The 21556-nt window shown below is 42.4% G+C and overlaps 1 protein-coding gene across 5 annotated transcripts in view; it reads left to right on the top strand.

Moving 5' to 3' along the window:
* Positions 1-21556, top strand: part of LOC135309655 (glypican-5-like) — a 381061-nt gene that overhangs the window by 107937 nt on the left and 251568 nt on the right. For 4 of the 5 annotated variants that reach the window (XM_064435855.1, XM_064435854.1, XM_064435853.1 and 1 more), the window contains exon 3: positions 4697-5391. In XM_064435855.1, coding sequence (XP_064291925.1) covers positions 4697-5391 — 695 coding nt within the window. Of the gene's footprint in view, positions 1-4303; positions 4435-4696; positions 5392-21556 lie in introns of those variants that run through there. The other variant, XM_064435856.1, reaches the window with a different exon arrangement.

Raw genomic sequence — 21556 nt, 5'->3', positions numbered from 1 at the left:
TGATGTTTTGCACCTGCCTTTGGGAAGTGATTCCCCTTGTGTGTCGGGGTCGGCTGTCACTTGTCTCTGCCCCAGCACAGGAAAAGGTGGCTCTGGGCAGGCCGCGCTTTGGAGAAGGAGTCTGGACTCTTGCTTTTTTGGTCTTCAGTTGAGTTTATTGTTCCTTATCTACAAAGTTTTTCTGTCTGTCCAGCCGAGGTCTGACCAGCAGGACAGCCAAAGGCACTCTCTCCCGCCCACGGGGCGGTTGTCTCTTTTATAGTGAAAACTACGTATTAGATATTTACCTTCTATTTCCAATACTTTTCACCCTTGTTGGCAAGTGCACCTTCACCATGAACCAATCCACACATGCCAACGTCATCCTGAACATGGATGCCAAGGAGAAGAAAGAAGAAGGACAGGGCACGCCCAAATCCCTCCATTTGGGACTCCTGACCCCCATGTACAGGATTCCAAACCCCCTTGTGCAACATACAAAACCCCCCTGTACAGTGCTCCAAAGTTTTTCCCTTCACCATGTGGTTGCTACTACTATGCTACTTAAAGTTTTGTGGCCTGTAATTCTTTATATCAGGTTGGCAATTTGCTCCATGAATTAAGATGGAATTTCCAGGTGTCTTTGGTTTCCTGCCAGGGTCTCCGAGCCCCTGCCAGGGCTTTGATAAATCCAGGGCATCCAGAGATGTCCTGGGTTCCGACACTTGTGCCCAGTGCTGTCAATAAATGTACCCCTTTCTGACTTTAACTAGCTGGGGGGTTCTGTACCATCCCTCATGTCTGTGTGTCAGACTGAGCATAATCCAGCTGGAGTGCCTGGGAGGGCTGGCAGCAGCCTGGAGCCCAGCACGTGGGCTGCTTTAGTGGCCTGGCAGGGTCGGTGCTGCCACCGGAGCAGCAAACCCAGCATGGATCTTGAGCTGTGCTTGTCCCCACAGCCTGTCCCATAACCCCAGCAGGACAGATTCCATTTTCATTTCAGATTTTCAGATAAGAAAATTGCAGATTTTCCGGTAAGGAGAGTGATGCCTGCAGTTCTGCCTTTATGGATGTGGAAGATAAAAGGAGAGTGTGAGATTGGTGGCATTGTAGGCAACAGTCCCTGGTCCCATAATTTAATGATAAGCTGAATATCTGTAAGGGACCACGCTTAGGGAGGAAACGTAAACACCCGTTTTCATGTTTTGTAATATTCCTTTTGAGTTTTTAGTATGATAAAGATTCCAGAGGTGAGCTGTGTTTGATCAGCTGCCCTGGAGTGTCCAGGCTCATCAGTGCTGGAGTCAAGTGTTTGGTGAGCACACGGTCAGAACAAAATTCTCCCCGTGGAAGGTGATGCTGCCTGACTTTCATTAAGTACTCGCCAGTGTGGGCGTTCAAAATCCAAAACTAATTGTCATTTCACTTTTCCTGTAGTTTTTAAATTAAAAAGGGATTTCTCAGCAGCATGGGAACAAGCCTTGCTCTCCACCTTCCTATTTGTTTTAATACAAGTGGAAGAAAAAAAACTTCTAAATTTGATATTTTCATCAAGTGTTGGATTATTTCAGTTAAGGTTTATGTCTGTTCAGAATTGATATATTTGCAATATATACCATGCTGCTGGTAGGGTTGTGTTGAAGCCAAAGGCAGTGAAAGATGATCAAATAATTCTCCCAGTGTATCTTTAGGCTTAGAATTCAGCTTTTTGTGAGTTCATATCTGTCTCAAGTTTGCTGTATTTGACAGCATAGATGAGAAGCTGGTCTTGCAGATAGTGGTATACCTTCCTTGGAGTTTAGAAACGTAATACAAAGTACCACACAAAGTGCACTAAAAAGCACATAATTAATTTCCTCAGCAGCTCCTGCCCTGTACAGCTGCAACTCAAGCTGTCCATTGTTGGCACATCATTTGACTGCATGAAGCACCTTTAATAAATTTCTGATTTAAAGGTCTAAGAACAGTAATTTGATTGTCTCAAGCATCCCTTAATGCCTTAAAAATGGAAAAGGACCTGCATATTTCCTTCTGAAATGTAATTGCCCTCAGGCACGAGTCACATTTTGTGTCTGACCAGTGTTTATTAAAGGAAGCACACGATGCCTTACAGGCGTTTGCAGCATATCTATAAAAACCAGCAGTATTTTTGTGCCATGTTTTTGGTGTGAGGGCTCTTCTTGCAGGAGGAATGAAGCTATTTGCCATCACAATTTTTCCCTTACGCCGTGAAAAATAAATGTAATTTTTACATATCATGATTTCATACTTGTCTCAGAATAATGCAGAATTTTATTTAAGAGAATTTCACAGTTAAGAGGTTTGAAAATAAAATGCTACATGGTTTCTAGTCTGCAACTTAGTATCCCAGGAATCTGCTGAAATCTCTTTTTTGGGATGTATGCTACCAATGGATGTTTTGCTTGTATGTTGCACTGGGACTTTCATTTTCTTGGGAAAATAATGACACTAGCACATTGATAAATGAATTTCATTCAGTTTTCAGGTAAGGAGAGGGATGCCTGCAGTTCTGCCTTTATGGATATGGAAGATAAAGGAAGAGTGTGAGATTGGTGGCATTGTAGGCAACAGTCCCTGGTCCCATAATTTAATGATAAGCTGAATATCTGTAAGGGACCATGCTTAGGGAGGAAACTTAAACACCTGTTTTTATGTTTTGTAGTATTTCTATTGAGTTTTTAGTATGATAGAAATGATGTTTTGGTTTCCTTTAGAAATAAACACATAGAGGTGATGTGGCAAACAAAAACCCCTTTTAAGAGTGTGCAGTTGTCACATTCATATTTTCGGAAAAATCTCTTTGCCCAGGATTTTTCTCCTGGGAAGCTGAGAAGCCTCAGAGAAAAGGAAAATAATTCTTATCTCATTTGCTTCTCCTGTGTTGTGCTCATGTGGAATGTGTTGGAGATTGTTTACCCACAGGTGATTGTTCCATTGGATTCTGCTGGGAGTTGTTTTCACTCTTTGGCCAGTCAGGGCCAGGCTGTGTCAGGACTCTGGAGAGAGTCACCAGTTTTCATGATTTTCTGTGTTCTTTAGTGTAGTTTAGTATAGTATTCTTTAATATAATATAGTATCATAAAATTAGCCTTCTGAGAACATGGAGTCAGATTCATCATTCCTTTCTTCATTGTTGCACCCAGCAAATACAATATGCAGTAGCACATAACAAACCACGGTTTAGGTTGTGGTAAGATTTCCATCCTGGATCCAATTTTCAGAATTGTTGTCAGCTCTGCTTCAGTTTGAAACTTGGTAAGGTGTTCCTCTGCCAAGAATGTACTGTCATCTTTTTCAATTCAAGTGTATCTGCTTTCTTAATTTCTAGGATTTTATAAGCCCTTCCAAAGCATTAGCTGCTGCAATCCCAGTGTGAGTGCTGAAGTGATTTTTTGCAGTATGTGTGTGCAAAATGCTGCTGCTGACTGTCCAGTGAGATGTGCTGTATTGTCTGTGCAGTTAAAGCACACTTTGTGCTAAAAGGGATTGTAATGCTTGTCATAACAGCGAGTCAGCTGCCCAGGGAGCTGTCCCAGGGACGGCACGGAGCAGGCTTTGCTGCAGGACCTTGCCAGGGTCTGCTAATCTGGGGCTGTGTATTGTGGCTGCTCTTTGTGGGGCTGATCTCTGGGTGATTTGGGGCTGTGCTGCGGAGCAGGGAATCACACAGCCATGCTCCCATGAATGGAGAGGAGGATTAGACCAAACCCCATTATCTGGCCCGGCCACGGGAGGTGTGGAGTGACAGATCTCCTGCCTCGACTGGAGCTGCTTGCCACCCAGAGGAGTGCAAGGATGATTTATGTCAGAGGCTTTTTGTTGGAGAGCTTCCAAAGAAAGCAGTGGGAATGGTGTGGATTGCTGTCTTCTGTGTTATTAAAAATAATCTGGAAAACTGATCCCTTCCTTGCCCTGTCCATGAATTCTAACATCCCAGTCAGCGGTTTGGATGTATAATACTTGCCATGTGCCATTTGAAATGTGTTAACTGTGGAACTCCTTAAATATTATTTTTCCTTAGGCCACTCAGAAATGGCTTAATTAAAGGAGATAATGTTTTCCTGATTTGTTTATTTCACTTTGGTTTTGGGTCATAGTGGACATGATATCAAGTCCTCCCCAACCACTGGCTGGTGTCCAGACATGGCAAATGTTAATGGGGAGAGAATTTATTCACACAGCAATATTCTTTTCCTTCATCTTGGATTTGTGCTTTGCAAGAAGTGCCTCTCAGCCACCTACTCAAGCACTGTGAAACAAAACCTTCGGCTTCTGTGTGTATTCAGTTGCCTCACATTTGAACAAAGGGATGCTTTGGAAGTGTACCCATCCGAACTGGCCAAATGCAGTGTGAGTTCTAAAAACCACCTTACACAGCCCTGGACTGAGGTCCAGCCCTGGCTTGGAATCTGTGAGAGTCCTTGATGGATCAGGGTATGGCTAGAGAGATCAGAATCATCTTTTTTTTAAAGAAAAACAGTTTTTTGGTAAGTGTTGCCTTCGTTATGCACAGGCAATACTTCGGGGTCCCTTTAATCAGATTACTGCTGTAAGCTGTATTACCTATTATTGCATTGATATTGCAGATTTCATGTAACTACTGATGTTCCTGTTCAGGACAGTGTTAGTCCTGTGACTGAGATTTCAGGTGCCTGCCATTAACCTCTAGTTCTTTCTCTCCCCTGCCCCTTTTTAGAGGCCTTTGAGTCTTTGCTTCGCTTTGCTGAAAACCGCACAAGTTCCCTGTTTGAGACAGCTTACAGACCTATGGCAAAAGAAGCAGCAGAGCCCGTTAAGGAGCTTTTTACAGACATCTCTCTCTACATTCTGGGAGCAGAGACCACAGTGGAAAGCGCAGTTCTGCGATTCTTTGACAGTCTCTTTCCTCTGGTGTACAGCCGGCTAATAAACCCAGGAATTACAGATCTGTCAGAGGACTACACAGAGTGTCTGCGGCTTACGAGGCAAGACATAAATCCTTTTGGACACTATTCCAAAAACATGGTTACAGAGCTGTCAAAATCTCTTTGGGCCAGCAGGATGCTGAGCCAGGCCCTGAGCCTGGGCATTGAGGTGATAAACAGCACGGAGCACGCGGCTCTGAGCAAGGAGTGCAGCAGGGCCCTGGTGAAGATGCAGTACTGCCCGCACTGCCAGGGCCTGACGCTCATCAGGCCCTGCGTGGGCTACTGCCTCAACGTCATGAGGGGCTGCCTGGCCAGCGTGGCAGAGCTGGATGCTCCGTGGAGGGAGTTCATCTCCACGCTGGAATATCTGACTAACGAAATGGCTGCCTCGCACGAGCTGGAAACGGCGCTGGCGGGGATCTGGAGCTCCATCAACGAGGCCATCCTGCACGCACAGCTCAATGGACCGCAGCTCTCTGCCACAGTAAGTGCTCCCTCATTATGTGCTGCTCCCGTTCATCAATTTCCTTGTTCCGTGGATAAACATTTAATCAAGTTGGTGTTGTCCTTGCAGCAGTTTTTAGCCTTTAACTAGATCTGTGTCTAATAATCCATGCAGACTTTACAGAGAATTGTGGTGGGGTTCAATAGAGTCTCCTTTGAAATGAAGGGGTTGGGTGGATTTGTTTCTTTAGAAAGAACCCAGTAAAGCAGAGATCTCTGCCTTGCCTGCACAGTTTTCTAAACAAAAATTTGATACTGGATATCAGTCAGGTGTTATCTTGGCACGTAATTGCAGCATGTGGGGACATCCCTCAGGATTTGATATAAGGGCCTAGAAAAGTGAGCTTGTAAATAAAGGCAAAAGAATGGACTTGCAGAATTTTACAGTCCCTTTACTTTTGTGTTGACGGAGGCATTAGGAAGGTACTACAGGTCTGCAATAAGTACACCTATACTGCAATAAGTACACTTCACAGAAGTTGGGAAAAGAGCAGGAAAAAATTCAAACTTATTTAGCAGCATTTACATAAGTAAAGGATAAAATTGCACTTGAATTGGAAACAGCTTTGTGAGTGGTGTAGATTAAGGGGAAAGAGCTAGGATGGTAGAACTGTCACATAAATAATAGCAGCATATGACTGGCAGGTGTTCTCTCAAGGTGTTGGAGATTAGGATAGGAATTACTGAAATGACTGATGATGCAGCCGACTACGTCTGTTTGAAGTTAACACAACTGTCAGTGGTAAAAAATGTAGCAGTGTGGCTTTAAGTAGGGTATAAAGACTAATCTGAAAAATGCAGGTACATCTGCCTGTCTTTAAAGTAAAGGAAGTCTTGGAGAGAACAGAGATGGAAATGCACAAATTTAAATATGTAATTTCTGTATAGAACTTTGGTCACCACATCGTGGAAGAGAGAAGATAGTCTAGAGATTCCACAGAAAGTAGCTGTGGCAGAATCTATTCTAAACAAAGGAAGGTTTTTTAATAGGAGAAAAATGCTTCTATGTTTGCAACCTTCCAAAATCCTTAATATTGAAGGTCCCTTCACTGTAGAACACCTGACAGAGCCATACCTAGAGTCAGTAAAATACATAAATTATAAAAAAACCCAACCACTTGTTGCATTCTGACAGAATTTCACTTGGTATTTTAGTTAAAACTCAGTTCATATTGCCTCAGTTTTCCTTTCTTTTTCATGAACAGCAAACTTGCTAGTGTATCTGACATCCAGAGATGAACATGAAAAACCTTTATGAAATTTTTCCAGGTTCTTGAGTAGGGTGGTGGGCACTGGAGCCTGCAGGTGCTGCAGGTCTGCACTGTGCTAAAGTCTGTTCGTGGTGTCACAATGTACCCCATGGAGGAGTGTTGAACTTAGAACATGTCCTGTACAATGTTCCTGCCTCTGCCCCTATTTTCACTCAGAAGTTCTTTTTCAATTAGTCTAAAAGGGAGCCAGAAATCAAAGTACCCTGTTACTGTATATTGGTTTTATCTGACTATAGATGGATCCCTCTAAAATCATTGTAGAGCTGATTTCATGGACAGAATGCTAAAACATAAAACTGCATTGCCTTTATCAGCCTCATAATTAACATGCTCTTGCTTAGCTTACTGAGGGGTAAAATTCATGATCCAGGTGAATAGTGGATAATCATGGATTAACTCAATGAATGTATTGCTTTTAGGTGATTTGGAAGTAGAATTCTCTCCAAAGTGTCTTTCAGGCTCCAGACTCTCTTTAAAGATTATTCAAATAATTTCATTTGGGGCCTTCTTAGTTCCCTAGCAATACCTTTAAACATTTGTCTTCTTCCATTTGGAATAAGTTCAGAAATAAGTTCAGAAAATGCTGTTGTGCTTGAAATTCCAGTAATTCTTTTTTCCCTGAAGTGATCTTTGCTTTCTGTCACTGGCAGAACCTCCATGTGCAGAAGGTGTTATTGTGTGTTGTTCTAGGGGCTGCTCAGTAGGATGGCAAAGGATGTTTGAAAATAAAAGCTGTGCCTCAGTGTGTGTTACCCTCAATCCGTTCATTGCCTGCAGAGTAAGATGATATTTAGGAGACAGAGCATGTTTCACTACTTGAACAAGCATTCATTTGATACTGGTTTAAAATTTTCCTGATTAGTTACAGAGGATAACCATTATTTGGAAAATTGAGCCTAATTAGGCTTTATTTTCTCCTCTGAAGAAGCGGAAAGGAGTTCAGTGTTGAGGTTCAGGATTTCCTGCTGGAGATGGCTTCTGGGAATCCAGGCTGTGATTCTCAATTACATGAGGCCGTTTGATTTGTACCCAGTGTTTTACTGTTGGTTTTACTTACGGGATTCTTTGTTTTCCCCAGAAAAGTTACGTTCTCTGTTCCTTTCCTGAGTGTTTGGAGACCTTTTTTTGCTTGTGCACTGTACTCTCCAGCTTCTACAAAAGTGGAAATGTTCAGCTTAGGTAGTTTCCATTACAAATGCAGTAATTGGTTTCATTTGATTATAATGGAAAACTCATCCAGGAAAGCAGAGCACTCCTAGTAATCTTCATTTATCCCGAGGCAGCCTTAATTAATGCGCCTGCCCTTTTAGGAAACATTTTACATTTTTAATAGACAATATGGCTAAAAATTAGGGTTCTTTTTTTCTCTTGTTGCCTGCCTGGATGGTAATGAATAATGGAAAGTTAGATTATGTTTTCTTTAAAATGGGGAAGGGCTGAAATAAACCAATAAAGCACTTAGGATACTTTGCTCAAATGAGGTGCAGTCAATTGATATTAAATCTGAAACTAAAAATCCTATTTGTATGAGGCGTGCATAACTTCAGGAGAGTGGCCTCTGCTGATCTTGTCCATTACAGCCAAGAGAATTGCCTGATTTGCTGGGATAGCAAGTGTGAGAGGTCACCTTTAAGATATTGGTAATCTCTCCTCAGGTTCTGGGGATGTGCCATGCCATTTGTTCAATGATGCTGGCTTGCATCCAGCTCACTTAGCCTAATGCAGGCCAGCCCGGGTCTGCAGCACCAGCAATCATCATCATTGCTTTCATCTGCTCAATCTAATTGTCCTTCCTCCTGCTAGGAGCCCTGGCTGCCTCGTGGTGCCAGCTACACACACCAGCTTAGTTTACCCTTCCTTAGCATCTTCCTCTTTGTTTATTTCTTTTTCTGCCGTTGTGTTTTAAAGCTGGTCTCCTTTTTCATGTGTTCAGTTTCTCTATTGCTCTACAAGCTCTGTACTTACACATTATTCCTGATGTTAATTTTATTTTTTGTTCAGAGTGAAAGTAAACTGCTCTCAACTGAAATACAGAGAGGAGCACGAGGAGAGGCAGGTCTGACGTGCCTGTGGTGCAGGCACTTCAGGCAGGTGTTTCAGAGGTGGGGTAACAAACACTGCCCACACTCTGGAGCCACATCCCACTGAGGTGTTCCATGGCCCGTGTAGGGACGTGCAGTCCTGCTCCAGCAGGCTGTGTCTGGGGGTGGGTCGTGGAAACAGAATTTCTCTTGGATCAGAAATGGCTGGAATCTGAGCAGTCCCACCAGCTCCAGGTCTGAGTGCTTCACTTTGGGCCTTCAGTGAGGCTTGGCCATCCTGTCCCCTGGTGGCACTGCTGCTTCTGCCAGGCACCCATCATCTGTGGGGTGGGCTTCCTGCTGCACCAGTGGGCACTCAGGAGTTGCTGCCCTGCCCAGGCACAGATTTCCTTTAGCTTTCCTTTGATTTCCTTTCCTTTCCTACAGATTTCCTTTGCCAGTTCATGGCTCCAGAGGTTGCCCTCTCCTGTCTCTGGATCAGAATCCCTTTGCCTGCCTGCCTGCCCACACAGTGGGAAATGCAAAGGGATGTGTGCTAGCAGAATATTTGGAATGTGGGAAGGCACATCTGGTACTTCTCTGTTCTTGCTGCAAGGAGTTCATAAGCATAAAGTATTTATCTTGTTGCTAATGTTACAATGGCTGAGAAAGCATTAAATGAGGACAATGTAAAAAGCCACAGACCTGATATTTTTGGAATGGATAACCGTTAGGCAAGAGCAAAGTCCAGCATATTGTGTTTTGTGATTTTAGGAGTAATAAAAGCAAAAGCTAATAAAAGGCTTGATAGGGATTATAAAACCGAGATATGATCAGAGATTAAGCACTAGGAGAAAGCAGAAAGATGTGCCTCGAGGCAGTTAATTTCTTGGAGACAAGCTCACCAATTAATGTGATAATAGTGATATAAAAAAGTGATAGAAGAATAAACTTTGGGAAGAGGAGCAGATAGAGGCAGGAAAAATACAGAAAGGGAGGGATGTTTAAGATGCAAGATGCATGGAATTGCAGGAGTGTCAGGAAGCACAGAAATAGTGATTGTGATCAAAATTGGATCAAAATCAATGAGAACCTTTCTACAAGTTGTGAAGACATCAAGGAGAAAGATGAATAATATTGAGAAAAGATCCATTAAATACCATTTGTATTTTAAAGGGTCTGGTTTCAGGTTGTAATGAAAGAGACTCTTTGATGCCTATTTTTAGGAGATCATTTGAGTATTGTTTCTTAAAAGTTCATGTGGCTCAGAAGAAATGCAAGAAAGGCATGAGAAGGTGAAAGCTTGTAGCAGGGTCTGTTGTCCTTGCTGACAAAGAAAATGCAGACAAAGGAGTTGGGCTTTCCATGCCTGTCCAGCCACTTCTGCTGTGGCCCTTTGCAGATGGGGATGTCACTGGGACCTGGGAGGCAAATTACACGTAATTAACAGCAAATTAGAGCTTAAGGGAGTGAAAAAAAAAGACCAAACAGAAAATACATCTAGATAGATGGTTGTTCTTGATGGCTGGTTGATCAATCTCCTCCCATCAGTGGGTTTAAATGTTGCATTTAACCAAAACAGATGATCCCTGCTGGGAAGCAGCATATGGGACCTCTGCACTGAGCAAGCAAACTGTAGATATCTTCTAGATTCAGTTTAAGGACAGAAGAGGGCATCTGCCTGTGGAAAAACATACTTGGAGTATCCTGGAATGCCTGTGTTACTGCAGTGGCCTTGAGCCAGAATTTACAGGGGAGGGGCCTTTGGGGAAAACAGATATAAAATCTTACCATAAATACTCTGGTAAAAAATCAGCAGTGTCTGGAAGGCTTACAGAAAATAACTCAGGTGTCTTAAATTGAGGAATGCAGAAATAAACAGTAAAAGACCCAAGATCTGTTAAATGGTCACCTTTAGAGAAAGAAAAGCTTAGAGAAAAGGGTGCCAAATTTGCAGCAGCAGGAGGTTGATGCACAGTAACCTTACAAATTTGAAAAGGAAGTGGCAGTTCTATGAACAAAATAACTTTGTGCTGAGTGAGTTCACAGCAACAAAGAGTTTCTGCCAGCCAGTAATGAACTACTTGATTAATGACATTGAATGGTATCATAAAACACTCCTGAAGACTTTGGAGAACACTCAGGGCTGAGCTCAGGTGCTTCCTTCCTGCAAGTTTTCCAATTCAAATGATCAACACCAGCTGTCAATAAGTATAAAAACTGTACTTAGCAGAGGTTAAAGCAGTATATTTAATTCCTTGTGGTTAGATTGCAGAAAACAACCATAAAAAGGACTGGGAAAGTTATGTTATTTTAAATGACGTTTTGCTTTTTCTAAGCACTTAGCAGGAAACCTCCTCTGCAAACAGAAACTGGAGGAGCCCTCAGCTGTGATGAGGTTTCTGTTAAAGATCTCCAAGCAGCCCTGGCTGATTTAGCAGCTCTTCTTGCAGTCCTTTCATATTTGGTTCTCATGAACCCAGGTTATGTGAATGTACATCATGTTCCAATCCTTTGTGAATCCCGGGGCAGGAGGAGACCTTATAAAACCAGGGGAATTGCCCCGAGGGCACACCTTGCAATGACCTTTTTCTGTGGGAGAGGGAAGAGGATGGCTTTCACCGTGGTGTAAACATGCAAAAATAAGTCTGCGTTAAATTTTTCATTTATTTCTCTTGGGCTTTATACTCATTAAGATACTGCTCTCGTGTTATGGTCAGTCATGGATGAATTTTTAAAAAGCAGCAGTGGAGCTATATCTCTGGAATCAACTGAATTTCATGGAGTGTAAGCATCTAATTCTTGTAGTCAGCTTTGTAAGTCTTGCCACGTGCAATTTGCTTGATTTAAAAGCATTTTGACACTTGAGTACTGTAGAAGTATTTCTGGAAATAATAATCTAAATTGTTTAATGCATTTGCCTTATTTCCATCTGTTACAGAAGTCCTCTGGAGAATTGGAGCTCATGTAGCCTTGAACAGCTCCCTGGGGGGATAGAAGGAGCTTTCTGGCCCCTGTTGGGTAATGACAGTTCTCTTCCATGCAGGTGTTTGATACCACAGAGTAGCCTGATTTCCTGGTGGTAAGGATCATCTCATCTGTAAGAATGGAACTGCTTGAAATTAAGTATTTATGTCAAAATGGAGTAGGTTAAATTGAAATACATATTTCCAAAAGTCTGTTATCAAGTGGAGCAGGAATAAAGAAACACCACGTAATTACAACTGTGTTAGTTCTGAGAATATTTGCTGGGTATTATCCAGCTGTCACCTTGTTTGACTAAACATGTAGCTAAGAATAGGATTTGACATAAATTGTGCAGCCTGCAGTTGCTTTTGCAGGAGTGATGATGCATTTGCATGGATGTGTCTCTTCCTTCACAAGGCCCAGCTTGCCTCCCCACTGGCTGCTGGTTTGCTGATAGTGCTTAACCACACTATTAATGACTCATTAGGCTGTAGTAAGATAAAAAGCTCTTCTCTGCCCACTGGAGCAGTACTCAAGTTCTACTTTTCATTCCCTAAATTTTGGATTTTGTGTAAGTATGTAACCTAAAAGGCTCATGTTAAACATTGATATCAGTGGAATTGATGGATGTAGCTTTTTATCTGCTTTTGGTCTGAGACCAGCTTTATCTGTGATTAATCATTTGTGGTTAAGGTGTTGGAAATATTTGTGTTTTTGTGACTATTTCTCCTGTTTGCAGTCAAGATACACTTGTTTGACACTTTTGCCAAAGTGTTTGTTGAAAACGTGTCAGGTATTTGTGGGTCCCAGAAATGCTGTTAGGTGAGTGTTTTCTGGAGATGTGCATGCTTTCATCTGGTGCTTCAAACCAGATGAAATTTTGTATAATTTGGGTGTTTCTTCTCCAGTGCATGTGCTATTGAATGCTGTAGGACCAGATGAAGAGAGTAAGGACAGCAGGTTAATGATAAGTAGAAAGAAACAGTACCCTGCTGTAAGAGCAAGAGGCCTAAACAGTGCTGTAAAAAATGCATTTGAAAAAATTCACTTTGCTTTATGGATACTACCATAAAGTAGGTAGAATAATTCAGTGGCAATAAATCCCTGAACTTTACATTTTATTACTTCATTGTTGTTTTCTTTGGGCTTAAAAACAATGATACCTCATGATGCTACTTCTAAATACGTCCTTAAAAGTGCATGGCTGGTGGAGCAATGTCCCTGACCATTGCAGGGCTGCCCAGCCTGTCCCTCTGTGGTGTTCAGTGCTGTCAAGACCAACACAAGCACCCACAAGCACTTGTGCACACACTGACGCTCACAGCCCTCTGCTTTTCTTCACTCCTTCAAAGCTGTATCTTTTTTAATGTGGGTGATTAGCTGAGCTCTGGAAGTGCAGCAGTAATTTTTATCAATAAGAATGAGCTCATGAGTTCTACTGTGGACTTGAGTTTAATTTTTCTCAGGACTGTTTGCAGGATATAGCCACTTTTTCTCAAAACAGCTGCTTTGCTTCACTTTGTTTTACAAACCCAGGCTCTGGAATTTTTCAGCACCACCTTATGGTTCCTAGAGAATTAGATCCTGGGAACTCTAGCAGCAAGTATAATTAAAAGTAAACCCCAGAGTCATCAGCTGTTTCAAACATGGTGAGAATGGTGCTCGTTTTCCCCTCAAAGCTGAAATGCTCAAGGATACCTCCATGGAAATGTGTGTGTCCTGTTTGACTTTAGCTCGGTGCTGCAGGAGAGGAGGATGTGCCCAAGGCAGGATATGAGCTCCAGAACACAAGGCCTGTCAGAGCCATAATCATAAAGCTGCCAGGAGAGCAGAGTTGTAATTTCCCAGAGCCAGGGCTGTCACTGAGCACTCTCTATCTTCCCTGCAATGAGAGTCTGGTGTCAGCACTTCACCATTATTACAGCTGAAAGATGAAGGATGTAAATATGGTAAGAGTCCAGGATTCTGCTTGAAGCACAGCACTGAGCAGGGCAATCAATGGGTGGGATAATATTTATGGAAATGATGATACTCAGGATGACAGATGATGTGCTTAGTGTTTCAACAAGAGTTGTGTACACTTTATTCATTGTTTCTACTTCTTTCTTTTTTATTCTATGCACTTACTGTGAGCCTCCCCAGATTATGGAAGTCGTCTGCTGAAATTGAGTGTTATTTTCTGTTATGAAATCAATTTAAACTACAAAAGAGAAATTAGATGTGCAGGTTCTTTTTATGAACCTGACTTTCTGTATTGTGGTTTGTTAAATATGATGGATTTTGTAGCTGCATTGCTTTAGAATTTTGGCACTTCTGTTTGTTGTGGTTAATTTTTGGTCTTATAAATTAACAAGGCATGGAACAATGGAGCTGGACTGTTGCTGGGTTGGGGTCCAGTCCCTGGTAAAAAATGCAGCTCGAGCATATTGGCAGCGAGGCTGCTTGTTATTCATTGTGAGGCGTCTGGCTATGGGAGTGTTAGATGTTTGACAGCATTGAATAGATTCCAGTCAGCCATACAAACTACCTCCACTGGAGTGGAAAGGACCATAAAATTGTTTTAGCAACAGCTAATTCTCCTGAGTCTTTTAAGGCTTTTTTCCCCTTATTTTTTCTTTAACCATTTGGTTGCCAGTAGAGGATTTGCCAATTCAAACAATAAATGTTCCCAGATTAGTTTCATTTTTAAGATAGTTCAGGAAGCTTTTAATTGATTTTGCACTTAGCATAGTTTAGATTTTGGGGTAAAAATGACCAAAAACCCCAAACAAATACCAACCATCTGAATTGTACCTTGAACAGTGTTACATTTTGTTGAATATAAAAACTGAACTATAAAGTAACTTTTAGCACTCTTTTTTTCTATCAATAACTTCTTTTAATCAACAAGGGGTGCTAATCTGTTAACTTGTAGGTCTTTATGTTTCGTGTCCCTGCTCACCTTCTAGGGGCTGCAGTGCCAAGCAGTCTTAGTGCTGCAGGTTCTTTTTCAAACGGCTTGGGGCATTGTCTGTTCAATCTCCAGTTGAAATTGTGTGGTAATTCTTCTGTCTTTACTTTGAATTCCTTTCATTTTTAAAAAAATTTTTTTTTGCTCATAAGTAGCTTTTGGCACAGCCTTAGAAAGGCCCCATTTCTCTCTAGGCTTCAAGGATTTAAAATCTTCTCTAAATGCAGGTACAAGAAGTCCAGTAACTACCATTTATAGTTCCATTTTCCCTTCTATAAACTGTGCCCGCTTCTCTGGTTGATGCAGACATAGGTGGACTGGAGGAAAACTCAGTGTAAGTTTTGTAGAGATGGACTAGAAGAATAAAAAAAATAAGTAAAGCTGTGGACATTAGTGTGTGAAAGAACATAAAAGTGTGTTCTTACCTGTCAATATTTGGTATTGCCAGTGCTGGTTGCCCCCAGTGTGCCACAGTCCAGTCATGAGCTGGAGTCATGTCTGGGGACATGGGGACAGCGCCTTTGGGTTGTACCGAGGGAAGGTGGAGAGTGAGGAGCTCCTCAGCTCTTACAGCTTCCCTGAAGGCACAAACCTGGGGATAATGTTCAGTTTTTCTATTTGTCTTGAGTTCAGGGCTTCAACCGGCTGACAGTAGATGGGCCATGAGATTGGAGTGAAAAGCCACTTGGCTCTGTTGTCACCTTCTGCCCTGTCACCGTCATATTTTCTGGAAAAATCCCTTCACCCAGGATTTTTCTCCTGGAAAGCTGAGAAGCCTCAGAGAAAAAGGAAAACAATAATTATCTCACTTGCTTCTCCTGTGTTTTGTTACTTTGGAATGTGGTTGGAGATTATTTATCCAACAGGTGATTGTTCCATTGGATTCTGCTGTGAGTTGTTTTCACTCATTGGCCAATTGGGGCCAAGCTGTGTTGGGACTCTGGAGTTTTTATTATTATCTTTTTAGCCTTCTGTAACTATCCCTTCTGTATTCTTTAGTATAGTTTAGTATAATATTCTTTGATATAATATAGTATCATAAAATAATAAATTAGCCTTCTGAGAACATGGAGTCAGATTAATCATTCCTTCCTTCATTTGGGAACCCTGCAAATACAAGACTGCCCCAAAAGAGGCTGCCTCTTGTGAAGACCTCTGTCTGTACACTGGGAAAAATGACATATTTCATCCAGCTGAGTACAAACTTTCCTTTTCCTTTAATTTCCCAATAAATCCTTCAGTTAGGTTAACATTAACTGGAAAAATAGAGGAAAAAATCACCATTACCAGTATTTGGTGTTACAGGAGAAATGCTGTAATGCTTCCTAGCTGTGCTAGGGAGGCACTGGCAGCAGCATCAGCACGTGGTGCTGAAATGGTCAGGTTCTGAATAAACCTGGGGCACAGCTTGCAAACAGGAGCCTGGTGGCTCATGGGGTGTGTGCCCTTCTGAGGCAGATGAGGTGAAAGGCCCTGGTGATTTTATTGTGCTTCTCTAGGCTTTTATTAATTGTAGAGCAGCTCTACTTAATTTTTGTTCTTCTAGTCCATCTATATAAAACCTTCACTGAGTTTTTCTCCAGTCCGCCTATGTCTACGTAAACCAGAGAAATGGGCACAGTTTATAGAAGGGAAAATTGAAATTATAAATGGTAGTTATTTGACTTCTTGTACCTGCATTTAGAGAAGACCTGCATTTCTGTTTAAACACCACTTGAAGCCTAGAGAGAGATGTGGCCTTTCTAAGGCTGCACAAATGCTTTCTGCAGCAGACAGATGTTTTCTGTAGCCATTGGGCCAAGTGGAACAAGTGTCTGCCCTCACCAGCTTCAGGGGACTCTGCTCAGAGCAACATTTGCCATTTATATAGAAAAATACACCAATTTTATTGTCTGTGACATCAAGCATGTGTTGGCTTGTATGTCACTAACTGGAGATAGTATGAAATACCTGATTTTTCAAGTCAGGACAGAGCCTGAGCATTCTGACAGCTGTGTTACATCTGAGTTACTGGCAGTCACTGACACAACTTCCAAAGCTGATTTTTTACAGTGCTGAGAGCCTCTGTCTCCTTCTCCTTACCTGAAGTGTCTACTGGTGCCTCTAATCTCTGTTTCTGTGTAAACCTGCTCTGCACTGCACAATCCCCTGTAGTTGTTTTCTGGGAGATCAAACAGTTTTAATCCTCTCTAATGAAATGGTGTTGCTGTTATTACAGACCCATAGCTCATGAGGTTGTGAGCCATGGTAACACGTGAATCCTCATTTTCCCAGAGGTGGGCCTCGCTGTTGCAGAGCTCCCTAGAAGGCATTTACTACTGGAAATATTAATAAGGAATGGAGGAGAGGGGAAAGAGAAGAAAAACACAGTAATTTCTAGGCTGTGTGTTTCAAGCATTCAGGTCTGTGCTCTGTTCTCTGGAGCTGGAGTGGATCAGGAGTGCAGTTTGAAAGATGAGCGCAGGGTCCTGGTGTGCTGGGCTGGCAGGAGCAGCAGGAAATTGGATGTACAGGAAGAGGATTGGGGGCAGAGGGAAGAGGATCGGGGTGTTCCTGCCCATCACTGTGCCCTTACAGGAGGATCCTTGTTTGTTCCCATGGGATCAGAATGGAAGAGATGTGCACACATTTGTTTGAAAGGTCTATTGGCTCTTTTTAGGGAGATGTCCATGCTTTGTCCCCTGTTTTCTTTCTTTGTCAATACTTTCTGTTAAAAACTTCACTTAGTAAGACAGTTTGTTTTGACTCACTGGTATACTTGGTGTGTGGAGTTTACCCTTCCTTCTCATTCCTAATATGCTCTATATATTGTAATTACATGTTTTCCCACTTTTTTTTCCAGTGAGTGAGTGTGGCACAGATGGGAATTTGGGGAGAAAGAGCTCAGACTCAAGGAACACATCTTTTAGGGAACAGAACATTGCAGGAAGGAGTCAAAAAAGGCAAATTCTCAGGAATTGTACATCATACCTTTATTTGTGACAGGAATTTGTCATTTATGTTTCTGAACTGCTGGACTTTGGCAGGAGGGAAGGGAGGCACACACGAAGAACTGAAACAGTGGTCTGAGGTAACAGAGAAAAATTACACTATTTGTAGTTAGAATGAGACAGGCAGTGGTTTTGAGAGAATCTTGTTTGTGTGCAAAGGAAAAAGGACTAACTCAGGAGAAACAGATGTAGAAGAATATGGAGGCAAAGCAGTGGGAAAGGACTGTAAGATATTGAGACAAAAGACATGGAAAAGAGCTAGAAAAACAATTATGGACACCCCCACCCCCCCAGTATTTGAAGTCTGGAATGCTGGTGAGGACCTGTCATATCAATATTGTCTATCTTCCCCTTAGACTGTCCTGCTTGGCTATTTCTACCATTTCAAGCTGCTTTTAGCCATATTTTGCCTCTGCTGGAGGGGGCTTGGCTGGACTAATCTGTGTGTGAGTTCTCCAGAGCACTCAGCCTGACCTTCTCAGGTGTTTGCTTTCCTGCTGCCGAAACCTGGTGAGGGACAGGAGTGTGTGAATGACACACACCCCCTTTCACACCCTCACAGCAGCACATCTTCAGGGCTTTTGTTCAGTTTCTCTTGCTCCTCTCCCTTTAATTGGTCCTCTGGGTTTTACAAAAAAAGGCACTTTGTGTTTTGTTGGGTTTTTGTGAGGAATGTGATGCATTACCCTGCAAACTTTAATCATTAAGCATCTATAATCTGTACTTCTCCTTGTCTAAGCTTGCCCAGGATACACCCTCAGCTGTGGGGCTTCATCCTTGATGGAATGATGAAGTCAGCGTCTTGCAGGATTTGAGCTGCTCCACTGGCAGACTCTGACTTTTGATATGAGCTTAATTCTTCATGATGATTAGTTGAAGTGACATTTATCATGATCTGACAGTAAAAAAGAATGGCTTGTTCATTATAGTTAACTATGAAAAAGTATAATCAGTCTCCATGGTTCTATTTTGAAACTACATGTAGTGACCCAGGATTTCCAATTCACAAGATATGATACACTTAAAAAAGTCTTTTCATGTTCCTCCCCAGTGCATGTGACCCCATGAAAATGTTTCATCACTTCTTTACAGTATTCTGTATTACAAATACCATTTTTTGACAGCAGATTCCAAAGAAGTTGTCTTTGTCCCATCGTTACTTTTGCACTAATGGGTGAGTGAGATTTAAAATATTAGCTTATCATTTCAAGGTCTGAGTGGTTCCAGTTTTTCTTGTGTACACTGTCAGTTTGTAAAATACTTTAGGAAAGGTTAGGGACAGAACAAGTCTGTGCCTTACTGGTTTGCTGCCAAAGACCTCATGACCACTTTTGCTTTGGAGCATCTAAATTTTCTTGAGCCAAGACACAAGACCCTAAATTCTTTTCAATTTTTGCTCTATTTTTCCCCCTATATTTCTTAAATTTCTGAGGGAAATTTCTCCAAGGAAGTGCACTTACACAAACAGCAGAAGGGAAACAAAGATTTTAACATCTGCTTGGATTTCATAGCCTTCAAAGCTGTGTGGCCTTGCAGGGTTTGTGGGACTGAGCTCAGTCCTGTTCTGTTCCCCACCTGACCCTCTTCAGCCTTGTCCACCCAGCCATTGCTACCTCCTGGGGAAGGTGTTACAGAAATGAGTTTCCCACAAAGTTCCTGAAGCCAAACTATCTCTTGCTTTGGTTTTGGAAGCTGATTATCTTTGGGTATGAAAATTTAGGGTTATTTTAGGGTCATTTCTCACCAACACATTGGTCATGATTAGGAAAATAATCTCTCTTTTTGAGTGATTTGAGTGGTTTTGCTCAAGTGTTTGCTTCTGAAGTCTTTTTCCAAGTACTCCCTTGTTTCCCTTTCTCTTTCATCTTAGAGTTGTAGATTTTTAAAATATACAGAGAAAAATTAGGTACTGAAAGCATAAACAATCCAATGCTGTGTTATTTGGACTTGGCATTATTTAATTTACTTTTTCATCTGCATACTGTCTGTTCTTTCACAGATTGAATGGGAGAGCCCCATTTTCACTTATCCCTGTGCTGCTTGGTTAGTCCCTTGCAGAGTTGGGGACTAATAAATTGAGCATACTTCATAGAGCTGCCTTTTCAGTAGAAAGTGTCTTCAACATATATGGCAATCAGGCCACTGTACTTGAGGTTAACCCCCAGCCCTCTCTGAGCTCAATCCTGAAAAATAAACAAAACTCTGGGAAAAGAGGTTTACTTGGCAGAAGGATTGAGCTAACATTATGGATATAAAAACACAGGGCTCAGTTCTGCAAGAAACTGAGCGCTCTGGCCCCAGTCCCATAAAGCACTTAAGCCCAGGCTTCATTTTCAAGTGAGCAGGAGATTGAGTGGCAGCTGGAAAGGCTGAACTGCCAGTCCCTGACCCTGCATGGACAGCAGGACCCGGGTTCCTGGCTCAGCTGTGCCCCAGCCAGGGCTGCTCCTCCATGACCAGATGGGATGGCAGGTCCAGGTGGGATAGGTAGGATGGCAGCTCCCAGATGGGATGGCAGGTCCAGGTGGGATAGGTAGGATGACAGCTCCCAGATGGAATGGCAGGTCCAGGTGAGATAGGTAGGATGGCAGCTCTAGGGTGGGGGATGGCAGCTCCTAGATGGGATAGGTAGAATGGCAGCTCTAGGGGGGATGGCAGCTCCAGGTGGGATATGAGCTGCAGATGGGATATCAACTGCAGGTGGGATGCCAGCTCCTGCTGGGGTGGCAGCTCCAGGTGGGATGGCTGAACTCCCAGGTGGGATGGCAGCTCCCAGAGATGGGATGGCAGCTCCAGGTGACAGCACTGGGGTTTCTGGGCAGGTGTCAGGTGGTGCTGCCAGAGCCTAGTGCTGGCACGGGCTGGGCAGACCTGCAGAGCTCCCTGATCTCCCATGGGAGAGAGGAAGGAAAAGGGGTGGAAACGCTCCCTTACACCTGACAAGGAGTTCCCAGCACACAGTGAATTCCCTGTGAGGGCTTTGTGCCCAGGCTGTCCCCTTTTCCTGAGCCAGGCTGCTGCTTGCAGCCCTTGCCCAGGAGGAGCAGACAGGGAATCAAAGGGGCTCCTCTGCGAGGGAAGGGAGCCAGCCCAGGGCTGCTGTGTCCCTCAGCTGTCAGCCATCCTGGCATTTTCATGATGAATTAGCCTCTGCAGATGCTTTGTGACTTGGCTAACAGAGGAATTTTTCTTTTTTACCAGATTCCCCAGTGCTACCCCTACAGTATTTGACTTTACCAAGATGATTTTTTAATACTTTGAAAATGTAATACACAGCATTGAATAAAAAGAGAAACCATAAACACTTATAATTTTATCATGTGCTTTTTCTTTGGTTTAAGATTGTGATAAAGCTGCATTCCTGATACATCCCCAGTGTCTGCTTAATAAGGTTTTCTAATTTTATATGCTGTCTTTGTGTGCTTTTCCTTCAGAGACTGTGGGTTGGTTTTTTGGATTGCAGGGTACTTGTGCATGTGTTTTATGGTTTTATAGGCATTTATGATGTTTAGTGAGCAAGCACTAATATTTTTTTTGTGTGTGTGGTGTAAGTTACAGGTACTTATTTCTTAAGAATATTGCTTTTCTGTAAAGTGAAGTGAGTACTGTAGTCATCAATCTTTCTTTGCTCTCCTTAGTGTGTTTCTGTGTATCACCAGTGCTGACTGTTATTAGGATCTTTCTTCTTTCTGAAACTGATTAGCTGTCTGAACCTTGCTCTTCTGATGGCATTGATAACTAATGGAAATCAGTCTTCTAGTCTTTAATTTTTGGACCCTGGTGTAAGTTGGTGTTACAGTATGAGATGACATTCCCTTTATTTTTGCATTGATGAGCATTGACAAACTGGAGGTGACAAAGTTAAGGCCACACATTCCTGTGTTCTGCAAAAAGTCCTGATTGGCTTTCCACAAAACCATCAAACTTCTTTATTTTGAACCAGCCT

This window comes from Passer domesticus, chromosome 11, assembly GCF_036417665.1.
Source record: "Passer domesticus isolate bPasDom1 chromosome 11, bPasDom1.hap1, whole genome shotgun sequence".
Lineage (NCBI taxonomy): Eukaryota > Metazoa > Chordata > Aves > Passeriformes > Passeridae > Passer > Passer domesticus.
This window is presented reverse-complemented; position numbering and strand designations above follow the sequence as displayed.